Below are 25913 nucleotides of genomic sequence, written 5' to 3'. Positions count from 1 at the left end.
CACATCTTGAAGTCTTGAATAAATAATCAAAGTGGAAACCACATTTGCGTCACATATAGGCCTAGATCTACCCTAAAATTGTAATGATGATGATTAAGACGATGTCGGCGATGATGATAATTCTAATGACGATAATGCTAGATGCTTTTCCAACCAATATCATGCAGTGCCTAAAAATATACACTAATTTATTTTGTAATCAAGATTTGAGTGATGTCCAGAGTTTAACAAAAAATAAAAAACGAAGTGCCATTAGGCCTACTTTCTTTTCCAAAGTGTTCACTTTAATAGTGGCTATAGTTTTTTTAAAATAATTCTTTCACCCATTAATAGTGGTTAATTTACAAATGTTGTTATTGTGATTTTTTTCCCTCTCCCAAGGCCAATTAGCCTACACTCAGATTTTATTGATTACCATATTATTAAAACATTAAAAGACAAGTCACAGGGTTTTCCAAAGGCAGTAACAAAATTGTTTTCCCAGATCAGGCAGGTGAATAACAGTGAACTGGCATTGTTAGTAGGCCTACAGTGGCAAAAGAAGAAATGAAGAAAGAAATATCAATTATCAAAATAACATGTAGATCGAATTCTACAGGGAAGCAATTTTATTTGACCTAACGTGTAGCCGAGATGTTTCCTTTTTCTATATTTTTGATGCGCGCCCACCATCGGGCGGAATTAAGGCGGGTCGACTAGGCGGAAATAGGCAAGGAAAATGCCTCACGCAGACGGCGCACTACGTACAATCGCTAACGATTTCAGGCATAAGATTGGCATAGATCTAGTTGGATTTGGTAGAATTTCGGCTTCAAATATAGCGCCTGTATAATTCATTTTCAGAGAAGTTATCTGAGAAAAACTGCCTATCGGGCGGAAACCGGGCAGGGTACGGTACCACTACCAGCATACAGTTCTTGCAAGAATCTTCAACAAGATCTGAAAATGTGAAGGAGGCAGATTGCATCGTAAAAATAGAAGATGAAAGAGAGTCTAGACTAGAGTCTACTCCACTCACCGAAACTAAGTTGTTGCTTATTCTAATTTCTGATAGCCGGTCCCGTCAAATGCCAAGTAAGTGCAGACAGCAATTAATCTGCAGATGGTACTTCAATTCAGAAGATGTTCTCCACTCACAATTCCACTGCAGCTGCACGACAATTGATCTAGAGTCTACGGAGATTCGGACCGGACCGCACCACGCGCACGAGATGAAATTCTCTACCTAGACTACATCAACTGATCAATGTATCTAGAGTAGACCCTAGACTATACAAACAATTATAAAGGCAAAGACCATAGAATCCCAGAGATGTATCAGATGGTTGCCCCTGAACAAACAGCAACTTGAAGAGAATGAATATGACCGAGTCACAAGCAATTCCCTGCTAGCTATCGTGTCCTTAAAAAAACTGCGAGAGGGAATTTTCAATTTGCACGCGCACGTTCACATCATTAGTGCAGTGGACTGCATGTATGCGGTCACTTTTGAAGCAGTGCGCATGCGCATCGACGAGCTCATAGTTAAAGACCTTGACCGGAGCGTAAACAACCATACATCCACAGACGGCTAATGAAACACAAAATACAAATACAAGAAAGAAAAAATTAAATACCCTTTCATTACTGAGAAAAATGAAAATTACAGTACAACTGCCGCCCCCTCCCAAATTCGCCTCGGTCAAGAGCCCCCGCGCCGCACGGACTTGGGTGACGTCATTTCGTGTAGACTCGAATTGTTTGCTATAATTCTTCGCCGCGCGATGTTCGAGATCTACATTGATTTTGCGTACCGTGAATCCTTTCTGCTTTTTATCGATTGAAGTTTGAGAAGTTTTGAGAAGTCTTTCTAAAGAGAATGGCTACCCCAGTCGTCAGGGCAGATGCACAAGATGATTTAGTTATGGAATTTGAGTGTGAGGAGGATGGCAGTTGCGGGGAAAGCGGTGAAAATGACAGTGTCAGTGGTAGTAGTGACAGTCCGGACAGTACTGGCAGCAGCAGTGATACCGACAGCGATGCAAGTGATGCAGACGCCGGAGAACACGGGCGTATCGTCGAGTGGGAGTATGAGCCTTTACCTCGTGGTGAACCTGGGCAAAATGTTGGCGATGCTGGAAGGGCCAACAACGCAAATCGGCTTCATGAAAATGTCGAGGATTGGTAATTAAGACTTATAAGCTTATTGAATTTGTTGTGCATTCTAAATATTTATTCCCCCAAAAAATTGAAATCAAATACCGTAGATCTCTAGACTCGGTCATAAATGGCATGTCTAATTCTAAAGTTAACTTGTTAAAATGATTCTCTAGATCTATGTCTGCGCACCTAAAATTCGACCTCGATTTCATTACACAGTAAGATATTATTTTTAGAATCATCATTGTTATTCCGTTCTTCATATTCTAATGATTACTGAAACAAAAAAACTCGACAAATTATTCACAAGAACAATTTTTTTTAACGAATTTCAGACGGGCTCGTCATTTTGTGTAGCAAAACTGAAAAGTGCCCATGTCTGCGCACTCACTATTTTGCACGCAATTCAATCAAGCACAGTGAAGTTTCATACCAGGGACAACCCCCTGTTCAGACTTTTCTTTTTTGACAATGATTGAAATTTTCAGGGTGGCAAATGAAACTTGCTAAAACTCATTTTTAATCTTCCCAATTATTTTCACAAATTTTGGTATCTAAATGAATTGTTGAGGTTAAGATTGAAAATTGGTGTCAGTTTGATGTTTTGTTCTATAAATATCGCGCATTTACGTGGGTGCGCAGACATAGGCACTGCCTTGGGCACTCTTACCATACTACGACTACGAGAACGATGTCATTTTTATATTTATCAGGAAGCTGTAATAAAATATTTATAAAATTATAGTAGGTGTATTGATTTTTGTTTGAATCTTTCTGTATTTCAAGGTGTACATGTGGAAGATGTCGTGTGCCTCCATCTTTCAATGAAGGTGATTGTGTCTGTTGTCAGGAAATTGCAGAGGTCAAGGCAGAGGCTGATCGACAGGGTTCAAGTTGTCTGGTGGATTCTGAGGAGTTTGAGCCGGCCATCCTAAATGCGACAACATTGTACATCGGATGGATGGAGTACACAGATAGGTGGCGCCGAGCAGCCAAAGCATTTGGGGACAGGAACAATGAGTAAGTTATGTTTCTCCTTTTCATCATTTTGGCAAGGGCAAACAAATAAATGGATTGATTTTGAAAGTTTATTGGGTGAAACTTTTCAAAACGAATTGAGTCACCGCAAGATGAATTACTAGTTTTGACCAAAATTCTTGCCTGGTGACCACTGGTGTACTAGCTGCCTTATCTGCAGGTGCTTCGGGGCACTTTTTCAGGAAATGTATACAAATAGGCAAGAATGACCACCGATTTGTGAGTTTTAGCATGTTACCCCCCCCCCCCCCCAATAATCTGTAGTTATGAAACACAAACTTTATATGCGATTTTGAATGTTGCCCCCCACCGCCTGACAAACAATGACTAACCCTTGGTCATTTTAGTTTTTTTTAATCATTTTTATTTTCCTGAATTAATTAATAAAGAATTAATATTTTGACATCAAATCATCTATCCTAAGAAAAATAATGAATTTTTTTTATTGCTTTTTATTTTACAGAAAATACAGGTATGTGGCCTACAGGAAAGTCGTGAGATGGTGTTGGGGCTGGCTCGGGAAGGACATCAGGGTGCAACTGCCAGCATGTGTCCATGCCTCAATAATGGAAGCGTATCCTGATGGACGTGGTCAGTACAAAGGGACCATCCTGCGTCGGTTGAGATGAGGATGTAACATCAACTATTGTCTTGCGAACTTTGAATGACTGTCATCTTCTATGTGATTGTCAGCCATCTTCTGTACGTTATTTGTGATCATCGGCTTTCATCTTCATATTCATCACAAATACTATTGTTTGAACTTCTCATGATGGTGTGGTTGCTATGAACTTTGATCTCGACATTTGATTCTAATTTCCAAGAGCTGATATTCGAACTTTTGCAAAACTGTGATCAAGCAACGATTTCTTATGAGGAAGAATGTTGAAATCTATATAAACAAGCAACAACAAAAAAAAAAAAAAAAAACACAACATGCCTTGTTCCTTCTCTTTTGTTATACACCCTGAAATGTAATTTGTTTTAATAATTTGAGCATTTCATATACAGTCAACCTGCCGAGTCAGAAAAGGGGAGAGAAAGAGAAAATGAAATTGAAAGAAAAAACGAAATTGAGAGAAAGAGAAATAACAGCATGGACACAACAAAGATAGACAGAGGAATAATGAGAGTAAGAGAAGGGAATTGCGGTTGACGAAATTTCAAATGTGTGATAAATGGTAAGCATCGTAATAAATCCAGGAAATCCTTTATTTTGCATCAAATCTATCCTCCCAAAAAGGATAAACCTTAACCCTATCTCCCACTCTGTCCCTCTTCCTCTCTCTTTCTCCTCTTCCACCCTCCACATTCCCATCTCTCTATCCCACTTCCTCTCTGTTTCCTCTTCCATATTTCCATCTCTCACTCTGTCCCTCCTCTCTTTCTCCTCCTCCACATTCCCATCTCTCACTCTGTCCCTCCTTCTCCTCTTCCACCCTCCACATTCCTATCTCTCACTCTGTCCCTCCTCCTCTTCCACCCTCCACATTCCCATCTCTCACTCTGTCCCTCCTTCTCCTCTTCCTCCACATTCCCATCTCTCACTCTCTCCCTCTGCCTCTCTTTTCCTCCTCCACCCTCCACATTCCCATCTCTCACTCTTTCACAATCTCTCTTTCTCCTCTTCCATCCATCACATTCCCATCTCTCACTCTTTCACAATCTCTCTTTCTCCTCTTCCATCCATCACATTCACATCTCTCACTCTATCCCTATTGGTATCTATCTTTATCCCTCTTCTTCCTTCACATTCTCTATCTCACTCTCATTTTCACAGCAATTTCCATCTTTAAATTATGAAGCTTCCTACAAGACACCTATAATAGAAATAAACAAACAAGATTTGTGTTCCTTTAGATGAATTTTTGTTTACCTTTGCTCAAAATATTCTCAGAACATCCCATTGACGGTTTTTCCCTCCAATCATTTTCTTCTCTGTTTGTGCAATATATTTCAAAATGATGCACCATTGGAACAAAAACTTTGATGCAACATGTACATTACATTCATCCTTATTTTATGTAAAGTTTACAGGATAGATGACTATTTTTATTATATCTGCAAGGATGATTATTTTTCAATCTTTTATAACCAGGTTTTAGGACAAACAGGAAACCGCTGTTAGGAAAAAAAGTATGGATGCGATGAAGTATCATCACAATGTTTCCTCTTCTGTGATAATATGGCATGATCTTTAAAACTACTAACTTTGAAAATGAATAACACAATTCACCTCGGCAGAAAAGGGAAAAAATCAAAAACAAAAAATAAGGTCATATCTGGTGCAATACATCAAATGGTTCTTGAATAAGAACAGTTTAGATGAAGAAAAAAAATGCATTTTTTAATTTTTTATTTTTTGCAAATAAGAAGCAAAAAGCATTGGCCAAGATGAAGGACTGTGAGAAAAATCAGATTATATTTGGTGCCAAATTCATGATCAACAGTGATTTACTTAGTGTTTATGAAAATCTAGTGCATATGCTTCAGAAATTGTTTTTAATTGAACTAAAAATGTAAGTTTTACAAATTTAATAAGTATTTTACCTATTAAAACCAATGACTATTGATGTGTACCATGGACTTTGGCTTGTGTAAGTATGTACAAGCTTACAGACAAGTTTCTAGTGCTTTACACTCACATAGAATCGGAATCCACTACTCACTTGCATAGAGTACTTCCATGTTACTCTCCATAATTATACTGGCATAAACATAATTTAGGGTCTATGAAAAACATGTCTTGTACTGAAATAAAACAATCAGTGGTTAATGTTCAGGTAGCTGACACATTCATCATAGTTTCTATCACCAAAAGAACTAGTTTCTATCGCCAAAGCGATGATGTTGTTCAAAAGCTTGCACGGCTTCTCCATTGTCGGGGTGATGATGAGAGGCACTCCGTGCTGGTTGAGGCTGTAGCTCCTCCATGTTGTCTCTGAGCTGCTCCCTGTTTTCCACCAGTTCTACGACAACTCTCATCAGGGCTTTCACATAACCTACAAGATAAAATCCAAAACTATACCTTGAAAATTCATCTATACGGTGTTAAAAAAATACATTTTGATAAGAGGAAAAAAGGAAAAGAGAAAAATAAGAACATAAGAAGAGAAAACTCTTTTTCTCACAAATATTGAATTACCTAATTTTACACACTATTTGTAGGTGGATGACCAATCAAATACCAATGGCATGCACATGTTCTTTGCTGAATAGGTAGTTCACTGACTTGGGGACCGACATATATGCCTGTTTCTGCTTGCTATTCAATATTACACATTTGCAGAAAGTAACCCAATACATGTTTATAATTATCAATTTAATCAACAGATTAAATTAAGGGCATATAGGCCACAAGAATCTACTAATTTGAATTCTATTGATCATGAAGTAATAAAAGATTTCTATATATAATTGAGCTCTTTTGTTGAATATTGATATCATTCACTAGACATGTGGCTACTTACCACATGTGCCAGCTGTCAGCACTCTCTCCACTGTGTGGCCTCCTTCCTTCGAGCGTGGATACTTCAACCTGTACACTGGGTTCCCTTCGGCATCAACAGCCTGGGCTCTATCACAATTTTCGTTCCAATGTAGGACAGCCAAATATAATCTGAAAAGAGTGAAGTTAAAAATAAAGGTCACATGAATAACATACTTGTGACAGTTGATTTTATCTTTTTGGTAATGTAATGTCTATCATCATAAACTCGTTACCTACTCTCCAATAAGTGAAGGCAAGAGTTAGTGTAAAAAGCATGTGTTACAAATAATAAATAAAAAAAATTTAAAAAAAACCAACAAAATATGAAATAGAAAGAACCTGGCTATAACAAAAAGAAAATAATAACTTTAAAACATAAAACCAATAAAATCAAATTCAAAAGAAGAAGAAACAACACTGCCCTCTGTGACGTTCTTGTTAAATTTATATTAGGGGAGCATAATGTTGATGAATTAATTGCCTAATTTACCTGCACTTCATCCCTTGATATGAGTATACAAGCAACTTGGGGCAAAAGTGAAGGAGGATGTTGTGGAATGATTCAACCTTGCTGGTTTGGGCATGTGGGGACATCATCCCAATGTCGTTCATCAGTCTGGTCCTCAGCCATTCCTCTCGAAGCTTGTCGTACACCTTTGTACCTGTAATAAGATTGGGAATATAATATATGCGGTAAAGGTGAAGGAGAGTTCATTTAAATAGTTAGCAATCATGATCTTGGCATTTCCAAGCATCTCATCCCTTCGCCAAAACTATTTTTTCATTCCACAATGAATATTAATCATTTAGAAAATTGCAAAAAAATTGAATGTCATGATCAAAATTGAACTAAATTAAACTTGAATGTACATTATTAAAATAAATGTAAATATTTTGCTCGCATTTTGACAAACATCTTCAAAGTATTATTACACCGTATGCATATAAATAAGGATTTTACCCACATCCAAACAAAAAGAACAACTTGAGGCTAGTTTCATAGAAAAAAAAAAAGCAAAGTTAATCTGTAGTCGGATAAAAAAAAAAGAAGCAAAGTCAACAACAAATGACCGATGATTTTGTTTTAATAATCATCCCTGGCAACAACACTAGATCTAGACTCTAGACCATTTTGATTTGAATAAAAACAGTGTTTTCATCACGAGAAAGTATCAAGAAGAGGCACCCATGTGATTTCTGACATCAATTCAAAATAATTTAGTTCCTGGCTTCACTGTACTGCAGTGCACTGCCACTGGGCGGCACGAGTCCAAGGCCTAGATTCTACCAACTACCTAGTTTTCTTTTTCTTCTTTTTTAGGCCCAATTCTTCTTCAAAATCTCCATTTCATCTTCTTCTTATTTTTCATTGTTTACAGACTATATTCTAGACAATAAAATAATGTAGATCTAAATAATTCTTTGATTTAATGCTGGTAAACCATGCAAAAGGAAAGGCTATCTGTGCGATAAAAGCGAGCGAAACTTAGTTTTGTTCGAGAAATATTCCACGACCACCAGCATGACACGGCGCGGCAAGTCAGGCCGGGCCGGCCGCGGCCCGAGTGCTCTCGCGAGGCTCAGCGATAGATTGCTGAAAGTTGTGCAATCGCAGACCGAGGCAGGCAGCCAGCAGCGCGGGCAAATGATTCGTTTCAATCTAATTTAGTGGAAATTTGGGGTTGATATTCCATATTACGTAGCGTGAAATTAATACAGATATAAAATGTCAACATTCTAAACGTAAAATGTCCAAATACAGCTTCGACATTGATATTTACAACAACAAAAAAAGAGAGAAGAAAACTTCACATACCGACCACCTTCTTCTTCTTCTTCCTCCGTTGTTCTCGGAGATCTGCAGTTGTATTCTGCAAGCGTCAGTGTTGGTGTCTTTCGTCTCCAGCTGTTGACATTGTAGTTACAAACATTCAAGTGGGAGAGGAAAGGATAGAGGTACGGGCAATGTGAATTTTATGGAGGAAAAGTAGAATTAGAGTGTTCAGTCTATCATATAGATTTGATGGGAGCATGAGGTGGTTGGGAAGAAGTATAGCTTTTGTGAATGCAAAGCCATCATTGAAGTTGAAGTATGAGAGGGTGGTTTCAGAAAAGTGTCTGCTCTGCATTTCTCTGATGAAGTCACTTCGGTGTGACGCTAGGATACTACAGGAGGCCACAAAGTGGATATTATCCTCATCTTCCTGGTGGCAAAGACGGCAAGTGGTTGAGGTTGCTTTCTTAATGGTGACAAGCCTAGTTTGGGTTAGGTATGTGTTGCATGCCAACTGTGATCTTATTATGATCGCTTGCCTCAGAAACTGTGAGCTGCTGGTCTGTGGATACAGGAGCATTGGGTCTGGTATGGGCATGTTCCTCCATAGTGACAGGGACGACTTCTTTTCTATTGCTTGTAGGATGTTGTCATTCACTACGTCCATCACTGCCCTCTTGGATTTCTTCTTCCACAATGTGTACGGAATTGGGTGTTGTATGAGGGTATGGAGATCTGGGAGTCTGTACTTCATTAGGATGGCTTGCCAGGAGTTGATGGAGAGGGTAGATTTGGTCAAGGCATGTAGAAATGTCCGATACTCAAATCTTTCATGAGGCAGGTCTAATGTTTGCCCAATCATCTGAAGCTTCTCAATATCGACTTGGTTGCTTAACGGCATAAGTCCTAAGAGGAGATATATAGCATCATCAGCTGCTGTTCTTGGGAGACCAAGGATTTTCTTGAACAGTTGGTGTTGGGCCTGGTCAAGTCTAGCTGACATCCCTTTGGTGATCTTTTCCACTGCTGATCCATATAGCATTCGCGGGATACAGTATACTTTCCAAAGGGATACACTATGCTGGGGAAGGAGTCCTCCTGTGTATGCTCCTGATCCAGTGAGTGCATAGAAGGTCCGCACTCCTTTGGAGATTATATCTTCTGCTGAATTCCTCTTTATGCTTGATTTTATGATGCCGAGGTGCGGATGTTGCAGCACAGATGGCACTGTGTCATGTCCAAGCTTCCACAACGGAGGTTGAGACATATTTTTCCCTTTGTTGTTGAAGGTAATTACACAGCTTTTGCTTGGGTTGATCTTGTATCTCCATCGTTTCGTATAGCTATCGACGACGTCAAGCATTGCCTGTAGTTCAGAAGGTGACGAGCTCAGCAGGGCTACGTCATCAGCTAGTACCACAAGGCCAGAGTATCTGCCTAGCAACTTGCATCCAAGATCCTTGTTGCGGAGGATTTTCATCAGTTCGTCAATGAAGGTAATATAGAGAAGGGGTGACAGTACACCACCTTGTCTTACTCCCTGTAGAATTGGGAAGGGGTCACTTACAGTTCCATCCCAAAGAACTTGGCTTTGCATGCTGTTGTAGAGGGATCTGACCATGTTGAGGTGTTGAGGATGAATACTTGTCGATGTTAGCTTCTGGAACAGACCAGCGTGCCAAACCTTATCAAAAGCTTTCTCTGCATCCAGTAGGGCTACAAAGGTGGGTTGTTTGTTGGCACAGTTGATCTCTATGATTTGTTCTACGCAGCTGGATGTGAGAAGACACGAATGGTGCTTCCTGAAGCCAAACTGAAGTTCATCCGGGATGTTGTTTTGCAGCAGCGATCTCTCAAGGTGAGGTTTAAGGACCATTTCCATTAGCTTGCAAAGGGTTGAAGTTAGAGTTATTCCTCTGTAGTTCTTTGGTTCCTGAGTGCTCTTGCCTTTACCCTTGTGAATTGGTATTACAAGTCCCTTCTGCAGGCTCAACGGAGTGTGTGCTTTGGTCAGGAGAACGTTGAAGATAAGAAGAATAAGCCTCTTTGCCATTTCACCAAGGTTTTGAATATGTTCTGTTGTGATGTCATCTGGCCCACTTGCTTTACCTTTCTTAAGGCCTCTAATTGCTTCATCCATTTCCTGGGATGTAATAAGCATTGTGGGAGCTGAGGACATTAGGAGTGTGTGATATTGTTGTGACATCTGGGCACTAGGTTGGTCTAACTTGGGTTCTTGTGATGTTAGGGCAAGATCTTCAAAGTAGTGTTTCCATCCTTCTGACATCGCATTCCCTTGAAAAGTCTGTCCTTTGTAATGTATCATATCTGTTTGTAGTTTCTTGCTTCTCTCAGGTCGTTGCTTCTTAATCAGGTGATGGAACAGTTTGGTGTTTGCTGAAGATGCAGATTCAATGCAGGAGAGGAGGTTCCTGTGTTCTTGAGCTCTGGATTGGCGAAGTTTCCTTCTGAATTCCTTCTTGTGTTTGTAGTAATCTGCATGTGTTGAGTTGTTCTTTGGCTTTCCTGCCCTTTTCCAGCGTTTCCATCCCTGGAGTGCATTCTGATATGCTTCTGCAACCTGCTTCGTCCATTCAGGTTTTCCTCTTTTCTTTCTTGATGGGATGCTGTTGGGAAGTTCTTTTGACTGTGTAAGCATTGATAGACTAAAGTCTTGCAGGAGTAGCTCTGCCTCACTTTCATTGAGCTCACAGTCCAGGGTTTGTTTGAAGAGCTCGAAAGCTTTGAGTTCTAGAGGACAAGTGTAGAGCTCTCTCACTTCTTTATTGTTTACCTGCTCCCATTTGATTTTGATGCGTGAGGATTTCTTAGCTCTGTGATTTGCCATTTCTGAGTTTTTTGGCAATGGATAGGATTGTGGCAATCTGTATTCAGTTGTGACAAGATAATGGTCTGATGTATTCAGTGGCTCTTCTTCACTTATTGTCAAATTCTCAAACTGGGATATTCCTGCAGCAGGGACCAGAAATCCATCTATATTAGATTTCTTCTTCCGATCGTCTGAACTGAATGTGTATTGTTCTCTACTGCAGACGGCTTCTGTGACACTAAGTAGACTCCAGGAGATCATAAGCTGTCTAAGATATTCTAGGGATTTTTTTGTGTTCTGATTTACAGTATCAACATTCAGGTCACCAGCAATTACACCTGTAGACTGTTCCCCAGGAGGTAGGTGAGTGTCTAGAAGGTGGCCTATGATGCCTAGGCAGATTTGATATTCTGCCAGATCAGATGAGTTAGTGCCACTGGGAAGATAACAGTTAATCAGTAGCATCCTTTTCAGCGTTTGCAAGAATGTGATTTCTACTGCCAGTATTCTGGAAGATTGGCATGTTATCCTCTTGAAGTCCGATATGATGCTCTTTCGAAGGTATATGGCAACACCTCCTTTTCCTCTTCCTCCATGAATGATGTTTAGATTTGTGAGATTTTCTGAGGATTTGCTTATAACATGGTGATTTGGGCTTGCATCTTGTAGGATGTGTAGGTTGTGCTCATGGAGCCAGTGCTCCTGAATGCACAAAATATCAATATTGTTTAGTTCTCTTTCTAGCAATGATTTAATACTTTTAAATCCACGGACATTGAAGGTCCCAACAAGGATCGCTTGGTTAACTACTGTGAGAGAAGGAGTTGTAGGCTCGTTTGCGTTAGGTTTATAATTTGATGATGGTAGCTGGCTAGCATTTGGGTCACTGGCATCTGGTTCAGTGTGTTTGGTGTTGCCAGTAATTGAAATGAACTCATGAGGAAGTGGTAGGCTGCTTCCAGCATCGCTATGTGTGTTGATGTCGAGGCACGACCTGGACGAAAAACCTGCCTTGAAGCAGATTGTGCATTCGGGGTGATATTCGTAGAAGGATGGCAGGAGGGATTGACCTGTTCAGCATGCTTTGGTGGCATGGTTGGTAATTGTCTCTCTGTTCTGCTTGTATTTCTCAGAGTTGGTTGATCAGGCCATGTTGGTCCTCCAGTGTTTATGCTGATGGGAGTTTGTTGTATCCCATGTTCACTACTAGGGAGATAGTTTCTTGCAGATCTCTGGGGTTGTCCACGAGGATACTGGTTGTTCTGGGCTTTAGATGAGTTACCAGGTGCGGCAACAGTGTGTGACCTTGCTCGTGGTTCATTCTTTCTGTCATTCGAATGTATTTGGGTAGGCTTTATTTCTGAGGGTTTGTAGTGATGATCAGTTTTCGTCAGGCAGGGGTCACTCATGGTATGCATTCCTAGAGTCGGGAACTGAGTCGTAGACTGTATATTTATTAAACTCTGGGTATTCTGATCCCTGAGTGAATGATAGTCTGTTTGTGGCAAGCGTTGATCCTCCGTGGGTCTGTGCTGAGCATTGTTGTATGCATTTTGGCCTTGAGGACCCCTCTTACCAAAGAAGGTCTGGCTGGGTATGACTATGGGAATGTTTATGTCACTATGACGTCTAGTCTGCAAGTGTGATGGAAAATCTCCTCTAGTGTTTGCATACATGTACTCTTGATTTCCTTGGTGACTCTTGTTTTTTGTTGGTGATCCTTTTCTTCGTTCTTCATTTAGTCTGTGAGGACTTCGTTGAAATAGAGATGGTCCTGCTGATCTCTTCTGATGATTGCTGGGTGGTAGTCTCTTTGCTATCGTCGGTTCGTTGCTTCTATTGGTGTTGTTTCCTGGAATGTGTTGTGTTACACGTTCTTTGTTTCCATTTTCCTGCTCACAGTCACCATCAAGGATTTCAAAGCTATTGTGTGTTGGCACATTGTACATAGAAGTGCTTTGAATATTGCTCCGGGAATTCGTTTTGGTCTCCTGGGGCTGTTCTTTTGTTCTCCCATCATTTCTTGACATTGGTAGTTGAGCTGTTGGTTTGCACACCTCTAATCCATTTCTCAAGCATAGTGCATACAGGTAGTCTTTGTCTAGTATTAGGTTTCTTATTTCAGATTCATGCTTCAGAGTTTTTGTTTTGGCATGTATTAGTTCCAGTTCTTTATTTTCCAAGATTTTTATCTTTTCCTGAATCATCTTGTTTTCCATTTGTGCTTGTTTGAGTTCCTGTCCCAGCCTTTCATTCTCTGTGATCAGCAGGTCATTGCTGGTTGACTGTGCCTTGAGATCAGCTCTGAACTTCTTTGTTTCCGAGGATTTCTTTTTGCAGGAATTACATTCCATGCGTTCTTGCTCTGTCTGTGTTTGTGCATCTGATATAGTTCTGCCAGTCTGGGATACAGTTGGTATTGTAGCTGTTTCTTTCAGTTGTACTTGTCTGCAAGACAAGATGTTGTCCTTCTCTGAGTTTGCTTTGTGTCTTTTGTTTGTGATTTTCAAATTTTCATGTGGTGGTATCGCCGACATTGGTGTTGTGTACTCCTGAGTTTCGAGTTCATCGGTATCCCTTTCTTTCCACAAAGCGGTACAGGAGAAGAACCAGCTGCAATACCGAGTGGCCAAATAACCTACACGTTATGACGTCATCAGAAACGGGTAGAAACGGCCACCGGCTAGCGCAGCCGAAACTAAATCTCCGGGGTGCCCCTCTCAAATCCGTGAATCCTGGGGTTCGGATGCTAAATACTTCTTTCAGAGGCCGTGGAATCTCGAGAAGTTTGCATTTTCATATTCAGTAAATATTCACGAGTCCGTAGGTATATAATTTGTCTATATAATGCTCTGCTCCGGTCAAGGTCTTTAAGTTCGTAGCAGAATTCTTGAACGCGTTCGCCCTTTGTTTTGCCGTCGTTCGCAAACTGTGAAGGTACAGTATGTTCGTAAGCAATCTTCTGTAGGCACGAAACCCGGCACGAAACATCACATTGAAGTCACAAAATGGACCCAATTGACTTAAGGCCATGTAAAAAAATATACATGTTTAGCGTCCGTCCCAGCCCGCTTCCTTTTTGGGGGCCGCCTCCTATTTTTTTGATTTTTTTGTTGAAATTTTTTTTTGGGGGATTTCTTTTGGATTTTTTTTTTAAAGGAAAAAAACATGAGAATCCCTGCTAAATGGATCTATTTCTGATTTCGATTTCTTTTGGGGGGCCGCCTCCTATTTTTTTTTTTTAAAATTTTTTTGAAATTTTTTTGATTTTTTTGATTTTTTTTTTTTTTAAAGAAAAAAACATGAAAAACCCTGCTAAATGGATCTATATCTGATTTAAAAAAAAAAAAAATGTCGGCGGCCATTTTGAAAAATAGCCCGACTGTGAGGGAAAAATGTACCGAGCGGCCATTTTGAGCGGCCATTTTGAAAAAATAAAAAAAATAAAAGGGCCTCCTCCTTCCTATTTTTCAAAAAAAAAACAGGACGCTAAACATTTTTTTTTTTTTATTTGGCCTAATTCTAGAACCCGAGAGTGGTGGAAGCGTGAATTCTCTTAAATTAACACATTTTCGTATCTGTAATTTCCCTTAAATCAAAATTGTTGCAGATAAATTCATTAAATGAACACATTTTATTTATGCATCGCCAATTTGTTGCAGCATAATTTTCGAGAACAGTCCCATGCACCGAATCTGGTGTTGAATCTTTAGCTACTTGATCGAATTTCGCGCTCACTGAGCGAGCGTCGTAGTTGTGTAAAATCGAAAAGGTAACGAACAGCAGTCAGCGTGCCTCGTCAATCAACCTGCTTAAAAATGACAGCATACGTCGAAGTCCACAGGCGCGGATCCAGGATTTTCCAATAGGGGGGGGGGGGGCCGAATTTTTTTAAATCGCATAGACCAATACTTCAACTTAACATAGTACTGACTGTCATAGCACCTTACCGTAATACCGTTACCTACAAGCGGGCACAATTTTGGAGAGGGTGCAGGCTCGCGTCATATATGTTGTCCGATATCAACATCCGCCTTTTTTTTAAATTAATGCCTGTTTTCCCCTACCGCGCGAAGCGCGGAAGCTTTGACATTTCATTAAATTATTAGAGAAAGAAGACGCGATTCATTGTACCGTTCAGACTCTTAGTTCATGTTTCGCCCCTAAGTTTTGACGTACTTTCATTACATCATTAGAGAAAGATGACGATTCGTTGTACTGTTTTCGACTCTTAATCCTTGTCTGGTTTCGTTTCCACCTATCCCACGCGAAGCGCGGAAGCTTCTACGTTTCATTGAATTATTGGAGAAAGAAGACGATTCGTTGTACCGTGTCCTTGTCTGAATTCAGATCCCTCCTCCCGCGCAAAGCGCGGAAGCTTTGACGTTTCATTAAATTATTACTCTTAATACTTGTCTGAATTCAGTTTTCCCCCTCTGCGCGAAGCGCGGAAGCTTTGACGTTTCGTTAAATTATTAGAGAAAGAAGACGATTTGTTGTACCGCGTGTCCTTGTCTGAATTCAGATTCCCCCCTCCCGTGCAAAGCGCGGTAGCTTTGACCTTTCATTAAATTATTAGAGAAAGAAGACTAATTGTACTGTTTTCGAACTCTTAATCCTTGTCTGATTTCGGTTTCATTAAATCATCTGAGAAAGAAGACAATTCGTTGTACCGTTCTCTACTCTAAAGCCTTGTCTGAATTCAGTTTCCCCCTCCTGCGCTTCGCGCGGAAGCTTTGACACTTTCATTAAATTATAAGAGAAACAGGACGATTCGCTATATCGTTCTCTACTCTTAATCCTTGTCTGATTTCAGTTTCATTAAATTATCAGAGAAAGAAGACAATTCGTTGTACCGTTCTCTACTCTAAAGCCTTGTCTGAATTCAGTTTCCCCCTCCTGCGCTTCGCGCGGAAGCTTTGACATTTTCATTAAATTATATGAGAAACAGGACGATTCGCTGTACCGTTCTCTACTCTTAATCCTTGTCTGATTTCAGTTTCATTAAATTATCAGAGAAAGAAGACAATTCGTTGTACCGTTCTCTACTCTAAAGCCTTGTCTGAATTCAGTTTCCCCCTCCTGCGCTTCGCGCGGAAGCTTTGACATTTTCATTAAATTATATGAGAAACAGGACGATTCGCTGTACCGTTCTCTACTCTTAATCCTTGTCTGATTTCGGTTTCGATAAATTATCAGAGAAAGAAGACGATTCGTTGTATCGATAGTAGTATGTATGTACTATTATTTTTCCAACAAACTGGTAAACAGGCATAAAAGTGCTTGATCTTTTCAATTTCATTTACTTCAACACCTAAATCGATAAAATGCCTGCCACTTTCAGTGGCGGATCCAGGGGTGGGCCGAAACGGCCGCGGCCCCCCCTATTGGCGAAGCAAAAAAAATTGAGAAGGAAAAAAGAGAAAGAAAAAAAGAAGGAAAAAAAGGGGGAAAAAGGAGAAGATAAAAGAAAAGAGAACAAAAAAGTAAAGAAAAGAAAGAGAGAGTTCAAAAAAGAGGAAAGAAAAAGAAGAGAGGAGCCGGGGAGAAAGAAAGACAACGAAATGGCACTAAAAATTAGTGACAATGGCAGTAACGACGAATAAGGGAAAGACAAAGGGAAGGGGGGTGCGTGAAGGCGGATGCATTGAGGAGAGGGGGGGGGGGAGGGGTGACTGGCCGTATTCTTATTTTTAGGTTATGCGAAACTGAGTCGAAATTATGCTTCTTTTCAAAACAATCTTAGCATGCTTGTTTATGTTAAGCCGGAGTGCATGAAAAGGTTAGTGTAGAAACACTTCTGAAAAGGCCGCGCCCGGCCCCTCCAAAGAACGGCAGAATGGTAATCTATAAATTATGGGGCCATTCTTGATGGCTTTGGAGTCGTTATTAAGGAGGGGGCCGGCCCTACTCAAATGGTAGTGACTGTAACGATGGATAAGGGAATAAGGAGGAAGGGATGCACATGCAGGCGCGTATACGCAGGGGTGGAGGGGGGAGGGGGAGGGGGGAGGGGGGAGGGGGGTCGAACCCCCCTCAAATTTTTGTCAAGTTGGTCCTGATGTGTATAATGCGTAGACTAGGGGTTCTCAAACTTTTTCTTTGACGGTCCAGAAGCGATTTCTATGAAAGCTGTAAGGTCCGAAATGACACTTGTATACTGAAGATAATGAGGCTTGTTTTTGGTCTATATCTGATCCAAGGAGAATTGTTACAGTTTAAAAAAACAGAACCGCCAGTGCTTCCACTCGTTTAAATAGAGTTTCCTGAAAAAGAACACCCAATATCCTGGAATTTGAAAGAATTTTCTTAAAACTTTAAAAATGCCTCTTACTTGGATTTCTTATTTGGATGAATCGCTATGAGTAACCAGCGCTCAAAATACACGGGGGCGGTGGGCGATTCGCCCCCGTGAGCTACATAATCGCCCCCGTCAGGTTGCTCAAGGGGGCGATTGCAAAATTAAAAATCGCCCCCGTGGAATTATAATATAAAGATTTTCTTTTCTGGTATAACTTTAACACGATATTGAGTTTCAATTTTCAAATGAAATGGAACTTAGATTAGCGTGCAAGATTTCTTGTTTTATGAGTAGGCCTATTATTACCGATTCAGCTCACAGTGCAGTGCCGCCGTCAGCAGTGGTTATAGGCCTACTGCGCCCTTAGTAGCGGTACGTGTGCACGCTGCCGCGCTATGTCTGCTGGAGCTGGAGGCGATCGCGCAAGGGCAGAAACATGGTCATGGAGAAGTTTTTCGTTGTGAAAGCGTTAACCCGCTGAAATCTGGTGATTTCAAATGACTAGCAAATAATGAACCTCGACCAGTAAATCAATATTAGGGACCTTTAGATTTGCACGATGGGAACGTGGACTGAAACGTGTGACCTCCTTTTAAGGCAGTGCCAGTGCTTAAAAGGACGTGACATGTGACTGCCAGTGCCTTAAAAGGACGTAACACGTCCACGTCCACGCAAATCTAAAAGTCCCTATTGAGAAGAAGAGGAAGACCAAGATGTCGTGGAATGATATGGTAACATGGGCAGATCTACGGGGGGGGGGGGGGTTAGGGGTTTAACCCCCTCCTCCCACCCCCGGCCCCCTTGGGCTGCCAAGTGAAAATGTGATATTAAAGCGGGGGGGGGGGGGTGCTGGAGAGGAGGACTACTAATCTATTTTATTTTTTTCATGGGGGGGGGGGGGAGTGAAGCGCCGTTTTAGCATGACTTTCTTTTTAACTCTTACTTTCACCTATCTCAGATAACCCTAAGTTTTTGGTTGCTGCTTTATATGTAGTTGATAATGCATGATTAAAGTAAAGAGAGAGAGAGAGAACCACCATCATTTTGCAATGGTTCAGGGTTCGTGTAATGTACATTTGAAACCATTTCTTAGCGTCTCAACCCTAACAAAATGGCAAAACTATTTTTGAGGAAAAGCATTATACTGAATTAAATAAAGAATAATAGCTTTATATTGCATGATACTAATACTGATACGGGCTAAAGACAATGTGGTATTTGTTTAGAGGTATTCCAAAATGACATTCTGATAATCAACATTTGTTCTGGTATCATAATGTATATACGCATAATACAACTGATCTTTATGATTTCTTAACGTGACATAGCTTCTTTTCCCCCTGCAAACAAAAAAGAAAACAAGGTTATTTAATAAAAGGATCATGCGACAAATAATCATTGTGATTCAAATTGATGCAAGGATTTTTTTTGAATAAGCAATGCTTTTCACCAGAATCTTCTTTGTAAAAACGACTTTTACAAATCTCAGCCATGCAAATCTGCCACTGTGTTGTAAGATCACTTTCAGATTAGGAGAAGTGTATTCTTTAATGAGTATTTTACATTGAATGGAACGTCTCAACTCAGTAAGCATGACTGAGATTTGTAAAAGTTGTTTTTACAAAGAAGATTCGGGTGAATAGCAGTGCTTATTCAAACAAATATTCGCATCAATTTGAATCACAATCATTATTTGTCGCTTAATCCCTTTTAATGACCTTGTTTTCTTTCTCGTTTGCAAGGGGAGAAGAAGATATGTCACGTTAAAGACATCATAAAGATCAGTGTTGTATGCGTATATATTATATACACAGGCCAGTAACAGCTATGTAGCTTGTAAATTTGTAAGAGGGAAAATGCTGATTGGAATGATAATGATGAAATAGCAAATAATTGAGGAGTATCATAGGTACCAATTCAATGGATATTTGTGTAAAAAGAGCCCCCGTCAGTACTAAAAGAGCCCCCGTGAGAAGGCTCACGGGGGCTCTTTTTTTTTGGGGGGGGGGGAAGAGCCCCCGTGGACAAAAAATTAATTTGAGCCCTGGCTATGACGTTTTAATATAATTTATATCAATTATTGAGTGGGCTTATTTTGCTTTCTAATGGATCCATACAACATGGCAGAGCTTGAGGGGTCTGGCAGAGCCTTTTCAAGAGAGAAATTGTCTTTAGGAGAAAAAAGAGGTTATTTCTAAAATGAAATGAAAGGGTTATTGACTTTCAAGAGAGAAAATAAGAGAGGAAGAGAGGTTATTTCTAAAATGAAATGAAAGGGCTCTTGTCAAATAGCCCTTTCATTTCATTTTTTCTCTCGAAATAAACTCTCTTTCTCTCTTATAGACGATTTTAGGAGATGGAATCTTCAATCTGAAGCCTTTTTGTGCTCTTTGAAAATGGCACACTGAATGGGGGCAGTGCAATTTAAATTTCAAGGGATGGATTAGAGTTTTTATTGAGAGTCAAATAGCCCTTTCATTTCATTTTAGAAATAAACTCTAATACATTCCTTGATATTTAAATTGCGCCGCCCCTATTGTGTCATCTTTTTAAAGAGCACAACAGAGCCCTCAGATTAGGCAGCAAGTAGCAAAACAAACCCGTAACACTGGACACAACATTCAATGGGATGATGCCCATATCATTGAGTTTGAAACGCACTTCTGGTCAAGAATGGTAAAAGAAGCATCTGCATAAAAAGGATGAATCCTTCACTAAATAGGGATTCTTGCTATACACTTTTACCTTTGTGTAACTAATAAAAGGTCCACGGGCGTGGTTGTTAGAAGCTTAAACTACATAAAACTCTCTCCAATTTTGCAGGGGGAGAGCCTTTGTCGGGAGTCTTTAATAATAAAAGGGATAAATCCTTCACTGAATAGGGATTCTTGCTATATGTTACCTTTCTTCGCTCTAGTGATCTCGAGGCAGCAGACAGCAAGAAATTGTGTAAATAATTTGCTGTTGCCGAGAGTCTTGCATGGGGCGGAGCCCCAGGAAGTTCTTGAACTTTAAAAAAAATTAGGAAATTCCAAATAGTCGTCATGAGCGATAGAAATTGTAATTTCCTCCTTGAAAGTCACATACCCCTTTCATTTCATTTTAGAATTTAACCTCTCTTTCTCTCTTAAAGACAATTTCATATAACTTCTGTTTTCGTATTGTTGTACTTTCGTCCGCAGACTACTTAAGCACATGTCGAGCCAACTCAGTCGGAAATGTAATAATATGTAGGCCTAAGTGTAAAGTTAAGTTTCATGTTCTTCCTTTTTTCTTTCTTTCTTTCTTTCTCTCCTTCTCTCTGTCTCTCTCCTTTTCCTCTATCTTCTTTTTAAAAAAATTATTCTTTCTTTTCTTCTCATTTTTCTGTGTGTGACATGCGTTACGCGTACGTCTATCAATGTCTTAATATGGTAGATTTACATTTTGATGTTTCCCTTTGTAGGTGCACCTTATATTCCAGAAAGTGCCCTATTTTGATGGTGCCCCCCCCCCCATGTATTGATCTCGATAAAAAATAACTTTCTCATTAATTCTATTTCCAATATATCTAATACTTGCACTAATCTCCAATTTAAAAAAAAAATCGTCTACTTTCTCTCAAGACAACATTATATAAAGGATTCATTAATGCAAGGCTATCACGCGAGTAATCTCTCAATTTCTAACTTCCTGCTTTCCTCATCTCCCAGTCTCCCTTGCTTCAATATTCCTCGTTACTTCCTTCTAATTGAACTCCAACTTAATTGATGTTATACACTGTATCTTTTCTTCAACTACAGGTAGATGCAAATGTTACTCAAAATCCATTATATAAATCACACTCAGGATACAGCCAATCGACGAGAATTGCTTCAATCTATATTTTACATGTATCATTAATATATGGTTTTACAATGGCTATGGTGATGAGTTGTCTAGGTAACATGTTGATGTGTTTGTTAAATGTATTACCATGGTGCACCTTCTTGGTTACAAAAAAAATATGTGTATGTATTAACGTAAGTTCGTGCCTTTACATATCACAGTAGAAATCAATGTTTTATATTTGATGCAGAATAATATTAATATTTGAAGATTAGAAACACAAACAGTTTCCATAACCGTTCAAGTGTTTCAAGAAAAAGTTAAGCAAACTTTCTCCTGGATGTAAATTGGAATTTTAAGCGGTTTCATTGGAATTAATCGAGAAATTCCCCTCGCTAGCGTGTAAATAAAAAATACGCCGGCCGGTGTGACCGCGCCGTTTGTCCTACCAGTTTCGTTTGTCCGTCGGACATAATATGCGGGTTTTCTGCTCGCACGGATCGTCCGAGGGACGATCCGTGCGGATTGCTATCCGCGCAGTCTGTCCCCCCCATTGCTTTACGTGTATATTTGATAAAAAGGAAGAAATTTGGCAAATCAATGTATTTAGACTCATTGTAAATCATGTGGTTGGCATTTTTTCTAGAAATTACATAATAATAACTCTTTACAATTTTTTAAAGCAAATGGGCCAGTCCTTTTGAAAGTAGAAGTGAATATTTTCTTTAAAACATTTATTCTATGAAGGCATACTCGTGATATTGGCCCCACAATTACTGTTGTAATCGATTGTACGTGGCTTCGTACTTACGGTCAGATGAGCATATTTTAATACCATATTCATGACACTGGCAGGTCACTAATTGGCGGATGGTCCAAGGGGCGGAGCCCCCTGAAGCGCAGGGGTTTTAGACATTACAATTAAGGTCAGATTAGCATCCAGGGGCCAGCCTTAGGGCCCAAGATGGGGTCCAGGGGGCAGAGCCTCCGGAATTAGCTCAGGGGTATGGGCATTTAATTACGGTTACATGAGCATACTTTCTTTTCTATTTCTTTCTATTTAATTCTCTTTAATATACTTTTTCAAAAGTGTGGGGGTGGGAGGGGGGGGGCTTGAACCCCCCAAGCCCGCCGTTCCGCGGGACCTGACATGTCGGCCTCTAAATAGTAAATAAGCACATTTTTTGCCTGACTGTAAATTGTGATATATGTCATTCTCCAACAAACGCATAAAAAGTATTCAGCAACATCTGTATATCACTGGTATCAAATTAGAAAAAAATAATCACTTTTAAAGTTTATATTGGTGGGGGGGGGGGGTAGGAACTGGCTGAATACTTACACCTATGGTGTCGAGGGGCTCTTTCTTCATTTTTTTATTCGGTAATAAATAAGGTTAGTTGTGTGGGTGTCACTCAGGCGCGGATATACGGGGGGCGATGGACCCGCCCCCCCCCCTCTTTGAAAAAATAAGAAATGAAAGGAAAGAAAAGAGAAAGGAAAGGAAAAAGTGAAGAAAGAAGGGCTAAAAACACGAGTTAGAAGTAGACCCATCAGGGCACTCACTTATCCGTATCAGGAGGAAAAATACACGGGGGCTCGGGGTGAATTAGCCCCCGAAATGCCAAAAAGAGCCCCCGAAAGTCAAAAAAGTAACCCCCGAAATGTTTAAAGTATTTTTTCTCTGATCCGTATATAGGAAAAGGCCCTGGGGCAGCTTGCCATACTCCGATATTTGGGTCGTTTTCCGATCAGAACTAGCCCTAACTATCATTCCAGGATTTTTTGATTCAGAACCTAAAACAAAGTTACCCAATCCCTTTAAGTTTAAAAAATAGACTTCATTGAACTGTAATTAGGCTTAGGAATCGGGGGGAGGGGGATTGGGGGGCGCCCCCGAAATGCCAAAAAGAGCCCCCAAAAGTCAAAAAAGTAACCCCCGAAATGTTTAAAGTATTTTTTCTCTGATCCGTATATAGGAAAAGGCCCTGGGGCAGCTTGCCATACTCCGATATTTGGGTCGTTTTCCGATCAGAACTAGCCCTAACTATCATTCCAGGATTTTTTGATTCAGAACCTAAAACAAAGTTACCCAATCCCTTTAAGTTTAAAAAATAGACTTCATTGAACTGTAATTAGGCTTAGGAATCGGGGGGAGGGGGATTGGGGGGCGCAGAAAAAAAATATTGGGGGGGGGGGGGGCTCAGAGATCATTGAGCCCCCCCAATATTTTTGGCGGGGCATATAGATATCATTAATTGAGCCCCCAATCTTTTGGTGGGGCTTAGATATCATTGAGTCCTTAGGGGCTAAGATACCATTGAGCCCCCAATATTTTAAGTGGGGCTCAGATATCATTGAGCCGCCCCCGAGACTTATTGCGGGGCTCGGATATCATGAACCCCCTCCTCCCCAATGATTATATTCTAGGCATGAAACTCATGTATACCTATAATCTACAGACGTACCATTCAAATATAAACATTTTATAAATATTTATTTAGGGAGGAGAGAGGGGGGCTCAGACATCGGATCTCGCGCATCATTGACCCCAAAAATATATTTGGTAGATCTCGGATATCATTTAAACCCCCAAATATTTTGGAGGGACTCTGATATCATTGAGCCCCCCCCCCCCCATATGTTGGTGGGGCTCAGATATCATAAGCCCCCCCCCCTCAAGTATTTTTGGTGGGGCTCGGATAAAATCACGGAGCCCCCGATATTTGTGGGGGGCTCGGATAACATCACGGAGCCCCCCAATATTTTTGAGGGGCCCGGATATCATTGAACCACCCCCCCCAAAAAAAAAAAAAAAATATATATATATATATATATATATATATATTTCAGCCGGGCCCCCTCCCCAATATTTTGTTCGTGCTGATGAGTTGAGGGAAGTGTATGCCGGAGATATTGACTTTGTAGCATTAACTCGGCAGCTAACAAGCCTCCAAGACGTGTGCGACGATGAGAGTAAACCTATCAAATATACATTAAAACAATCTGTGAGATTTTCAACAACAGTCCAATCTATCAGAGATCATTCTCAGAGGTGCACATCCTTCTTCTCATTTACCTTACAATCCCGGTTACAACGGCAACTTGCGAGAGAACATTCTCTGTCTTGAAACGGATCAAAACTTCTCCGATAAGTACAATGACCCAAAGAAATCTCAACCAAAGCTTAATATTACACGAAATCTCGTAAAGATAAACTGAACTTGAAAACTATTGCCCAAACTTTGTTTTCAGGAATACAAGAAGACAGAACTTCTTTGGCACATTTGTCTGAGGCTGCATGAAAAGAAGAAAAGTCTGAAATTTTTCGCCGCGATGACATAGACGAGGAACAAAGAATTTATTTTCAGGTGCAAATTAAAGACAAAGACAAAGTGCCACATTTCCGTTTTTAAATATGTCCGATTATAGGCATGTGTGACAATAAAAGTTTTGTTTTTCACGTTCCTGGGGTATTATTTTTTCCAAAGGTGTTAAATGTGTGTTTTGTCATACTTAATAAAATAAACTGAATATCTTATAATTCAACGATTTCTTCAAGTAGGCCTACTTTTATTAATTTCTTCAACTGCTTAAAAGTAAGGCTACAAATGCTTTGTTATTGTAGAGCTGTAGTGTGAACAGGCTACTTAGTAATTCACATGTATAGATTGGTGCACATCATTATGCTTGATCATCCTCTCCTATCTGTTTGTTTTCATTCCTCTGTTAGTCATCCTTTATTTGCTACCTATGATATTTGAATATTCATTATTCCTTTTATTATATAAATGATCATGTAAATCCCTATATATGCAAAATAAACCATGGAGGTTTAAAGTTGTAAAGCCCATGGCAGTTCAACACACGCAATCATGAAATAAAGGTGTCTTCATCGAAGTGTCTCTGTAAGTTTAGAACCACGCCCTGTGCCTACCCGCTCAGGCCACTCTACATTCAGGGGCGTCGCTAAAGGGGGGGGGGGTGTGGGGTTGAAGTCGGTGGTATTTTTTATGTCGGTCGGCCAGCAATTTGTTCCCCTTAAAGCTGTGACTTTTTATCGGACAAAGAAACATTTTTGAAACTTCAGACAATGATTTAGAGTCGGTTCAATGAATCGTCTTCTTTTTCTAATAATTTAATGAAACGTCGAAGCTCCCGGGCTTCGCACGAGAGGGGGAGAAACTGAATTCAGACAATTAGGCTTAAGAGTAGAGAACGGTATACAACAAATTGTTTTCTTTCTATAATAATTTAATGAAACGTCTAAGCCTCCGCGCTTCGTGTGGGATGGGGAAACTGAATTCAGACAAGGATTAAGAGTCGAGAACGGTACAACAAATCGTCTTCTTTTCATAATAATTTAATGGAACGTCTAAGCTACTGCGCTTCGCGCGGGATGCCTTTCACCCATCCCCTCCCCCACCTAGGGAGCGCTTTGCGCACTCTTTAAGTGATTCGCTTGCTCAATACCGCCCATCCCTGAAATAAGATCCTAGCTACGCGCCTGCATTAAAATATATAGCCATGATGC

The 25913-nt window shown here is 40.2% G+C and overlaps 3 protein-coding genes across 3 annotated transcripts in view; 1 reads left to right on the top strand and 2 right to left on the bottom strand.

Annotated features, from left to right (window-relative positions):
- LOC580968 (sodium- and chloride-dependent glycine transporter 1) overlaps positions 1 to 1406 on the bottom strand; it is a 47661-nt gene extending 46255 nt beyond the window's left edge. The window contains exon 1 of the mRNA XM_030980414.1: positions 1019 to 1406. The gene's annotated coding sequence lies outside the window, so the exon portion shown is untranslated. The remainder of the gene's footprint in view (positions 1 to 1018) is intronic.
- Positions 1407 to 1542: 136 nt separating this feature from the next.
- Positions 1543 to 4100, top strand: LOC752203. The gene is made up of 3 exons (XM_001177300.4): positions 1543 to 2163; positions 2926 to 3159; positions 3641 to 4100. The coding sequence occupies exons 1-3, from the start codon at positions 1859 to 1861 to the stop codon at positions 3804 to 3806; spliced, it is 705 nt and encodes a 234-aa protein (XP_001177300.1). The 5' UTR covers positions 1543 to 1858; the 3' UTR covers positions 3807 to 4100.
- A 928-nt stretch (positions 4101 to 5028) lies between these two features.
- Positions 5029 to 7396, bottom strand: LOC752194. The gene is made up of 3 exons (XM_011674236.2): positions 7158 to 7396; positions 6648 to 6796; positions 5029 to 6179 (listed from the first exon to the last, which is right to left on the bottom strand). Exons 1-3 carry the CDS (start codon positions 7277 to 7279, stop codon positions 6001 to 6003), a joined length of 450 nt encoding a protein of 149 aa, XP_011672538.1. The 5' UTR covers positions 7280 to 7396; the 3' UTR covers positions 5029 to 6000.
- Between the last annotated feature and the right edge of the window lie 18517 nt (positions 7397 to 25913).

Source organism: Strongylocentrotus purpuratus, unplaced genomic scaffold (genome assembly GCF_000002235.5).
Source record: "Strongylocentrotus purpuratus isolate Spur 01 unplaced genomic scaffold, Spur_5.0 spur5_scaffold_11, whole genome shotgun sequence".
Classification (NCBI taxonomy): Eukaryota; Metazoa; Echinodermata; class Echinoidea; order Camarodonta; family Strongylocentrotidae; genus Strongylocentrotus; species Strongylocentrotus purpuratus.
Note: the sequence above shows the minus strand (reverse complement) of the source record. Positions and strands in the feature narration are given on the sequence as shown.

Excerpts from the sequence above, each read along its gene's own strand:
- LOC752203 (XM_001177300.4), top strand. The coding sequence starts at position 1,859 with ATGGCTACCCCAGTCGTCAGGGCAGATGCACAAGATGATTTAGTTATG. Across the intron at positions 2,164-2,925 it reads CATGAAAATGTCGAGGATTG|GTGTACATGTGGAAGATGTC; the intron begins GTAATTAAGACT and ends CTGTATTTCAAG. Across the intron at positions 3,160-3,640 it reads TTTGGGGACAGGAACAATGA|AAAATACAGGTATGTGGCCT; the intron begins GTAAGTTATGTT and ends TTTATTTTACAG.
- LOC752194 (XM_011674236.2), bottom strand. The coding sequence starts at position 7,279 with ATGAACGACATTGGGATGATGTCCCCACATGCCCAAACCAGCAAGGTT. Across the intron at positions 6,797-7,157 it reads TATCAAGGGATGAAGTGCAG|ATTATATTTGGCTGTCCTAC; the intron begins GTAAATTAGGCA and ends CACTCTTTTCAG. Across the intron at positions 6,180-6,647 it reads GCTGACAGCTGGCACATGTG|GTTATGTGAAAGCCCTGATG; the intron begins GTAAGTAGCCAC and ends TTTATCTTGTAG.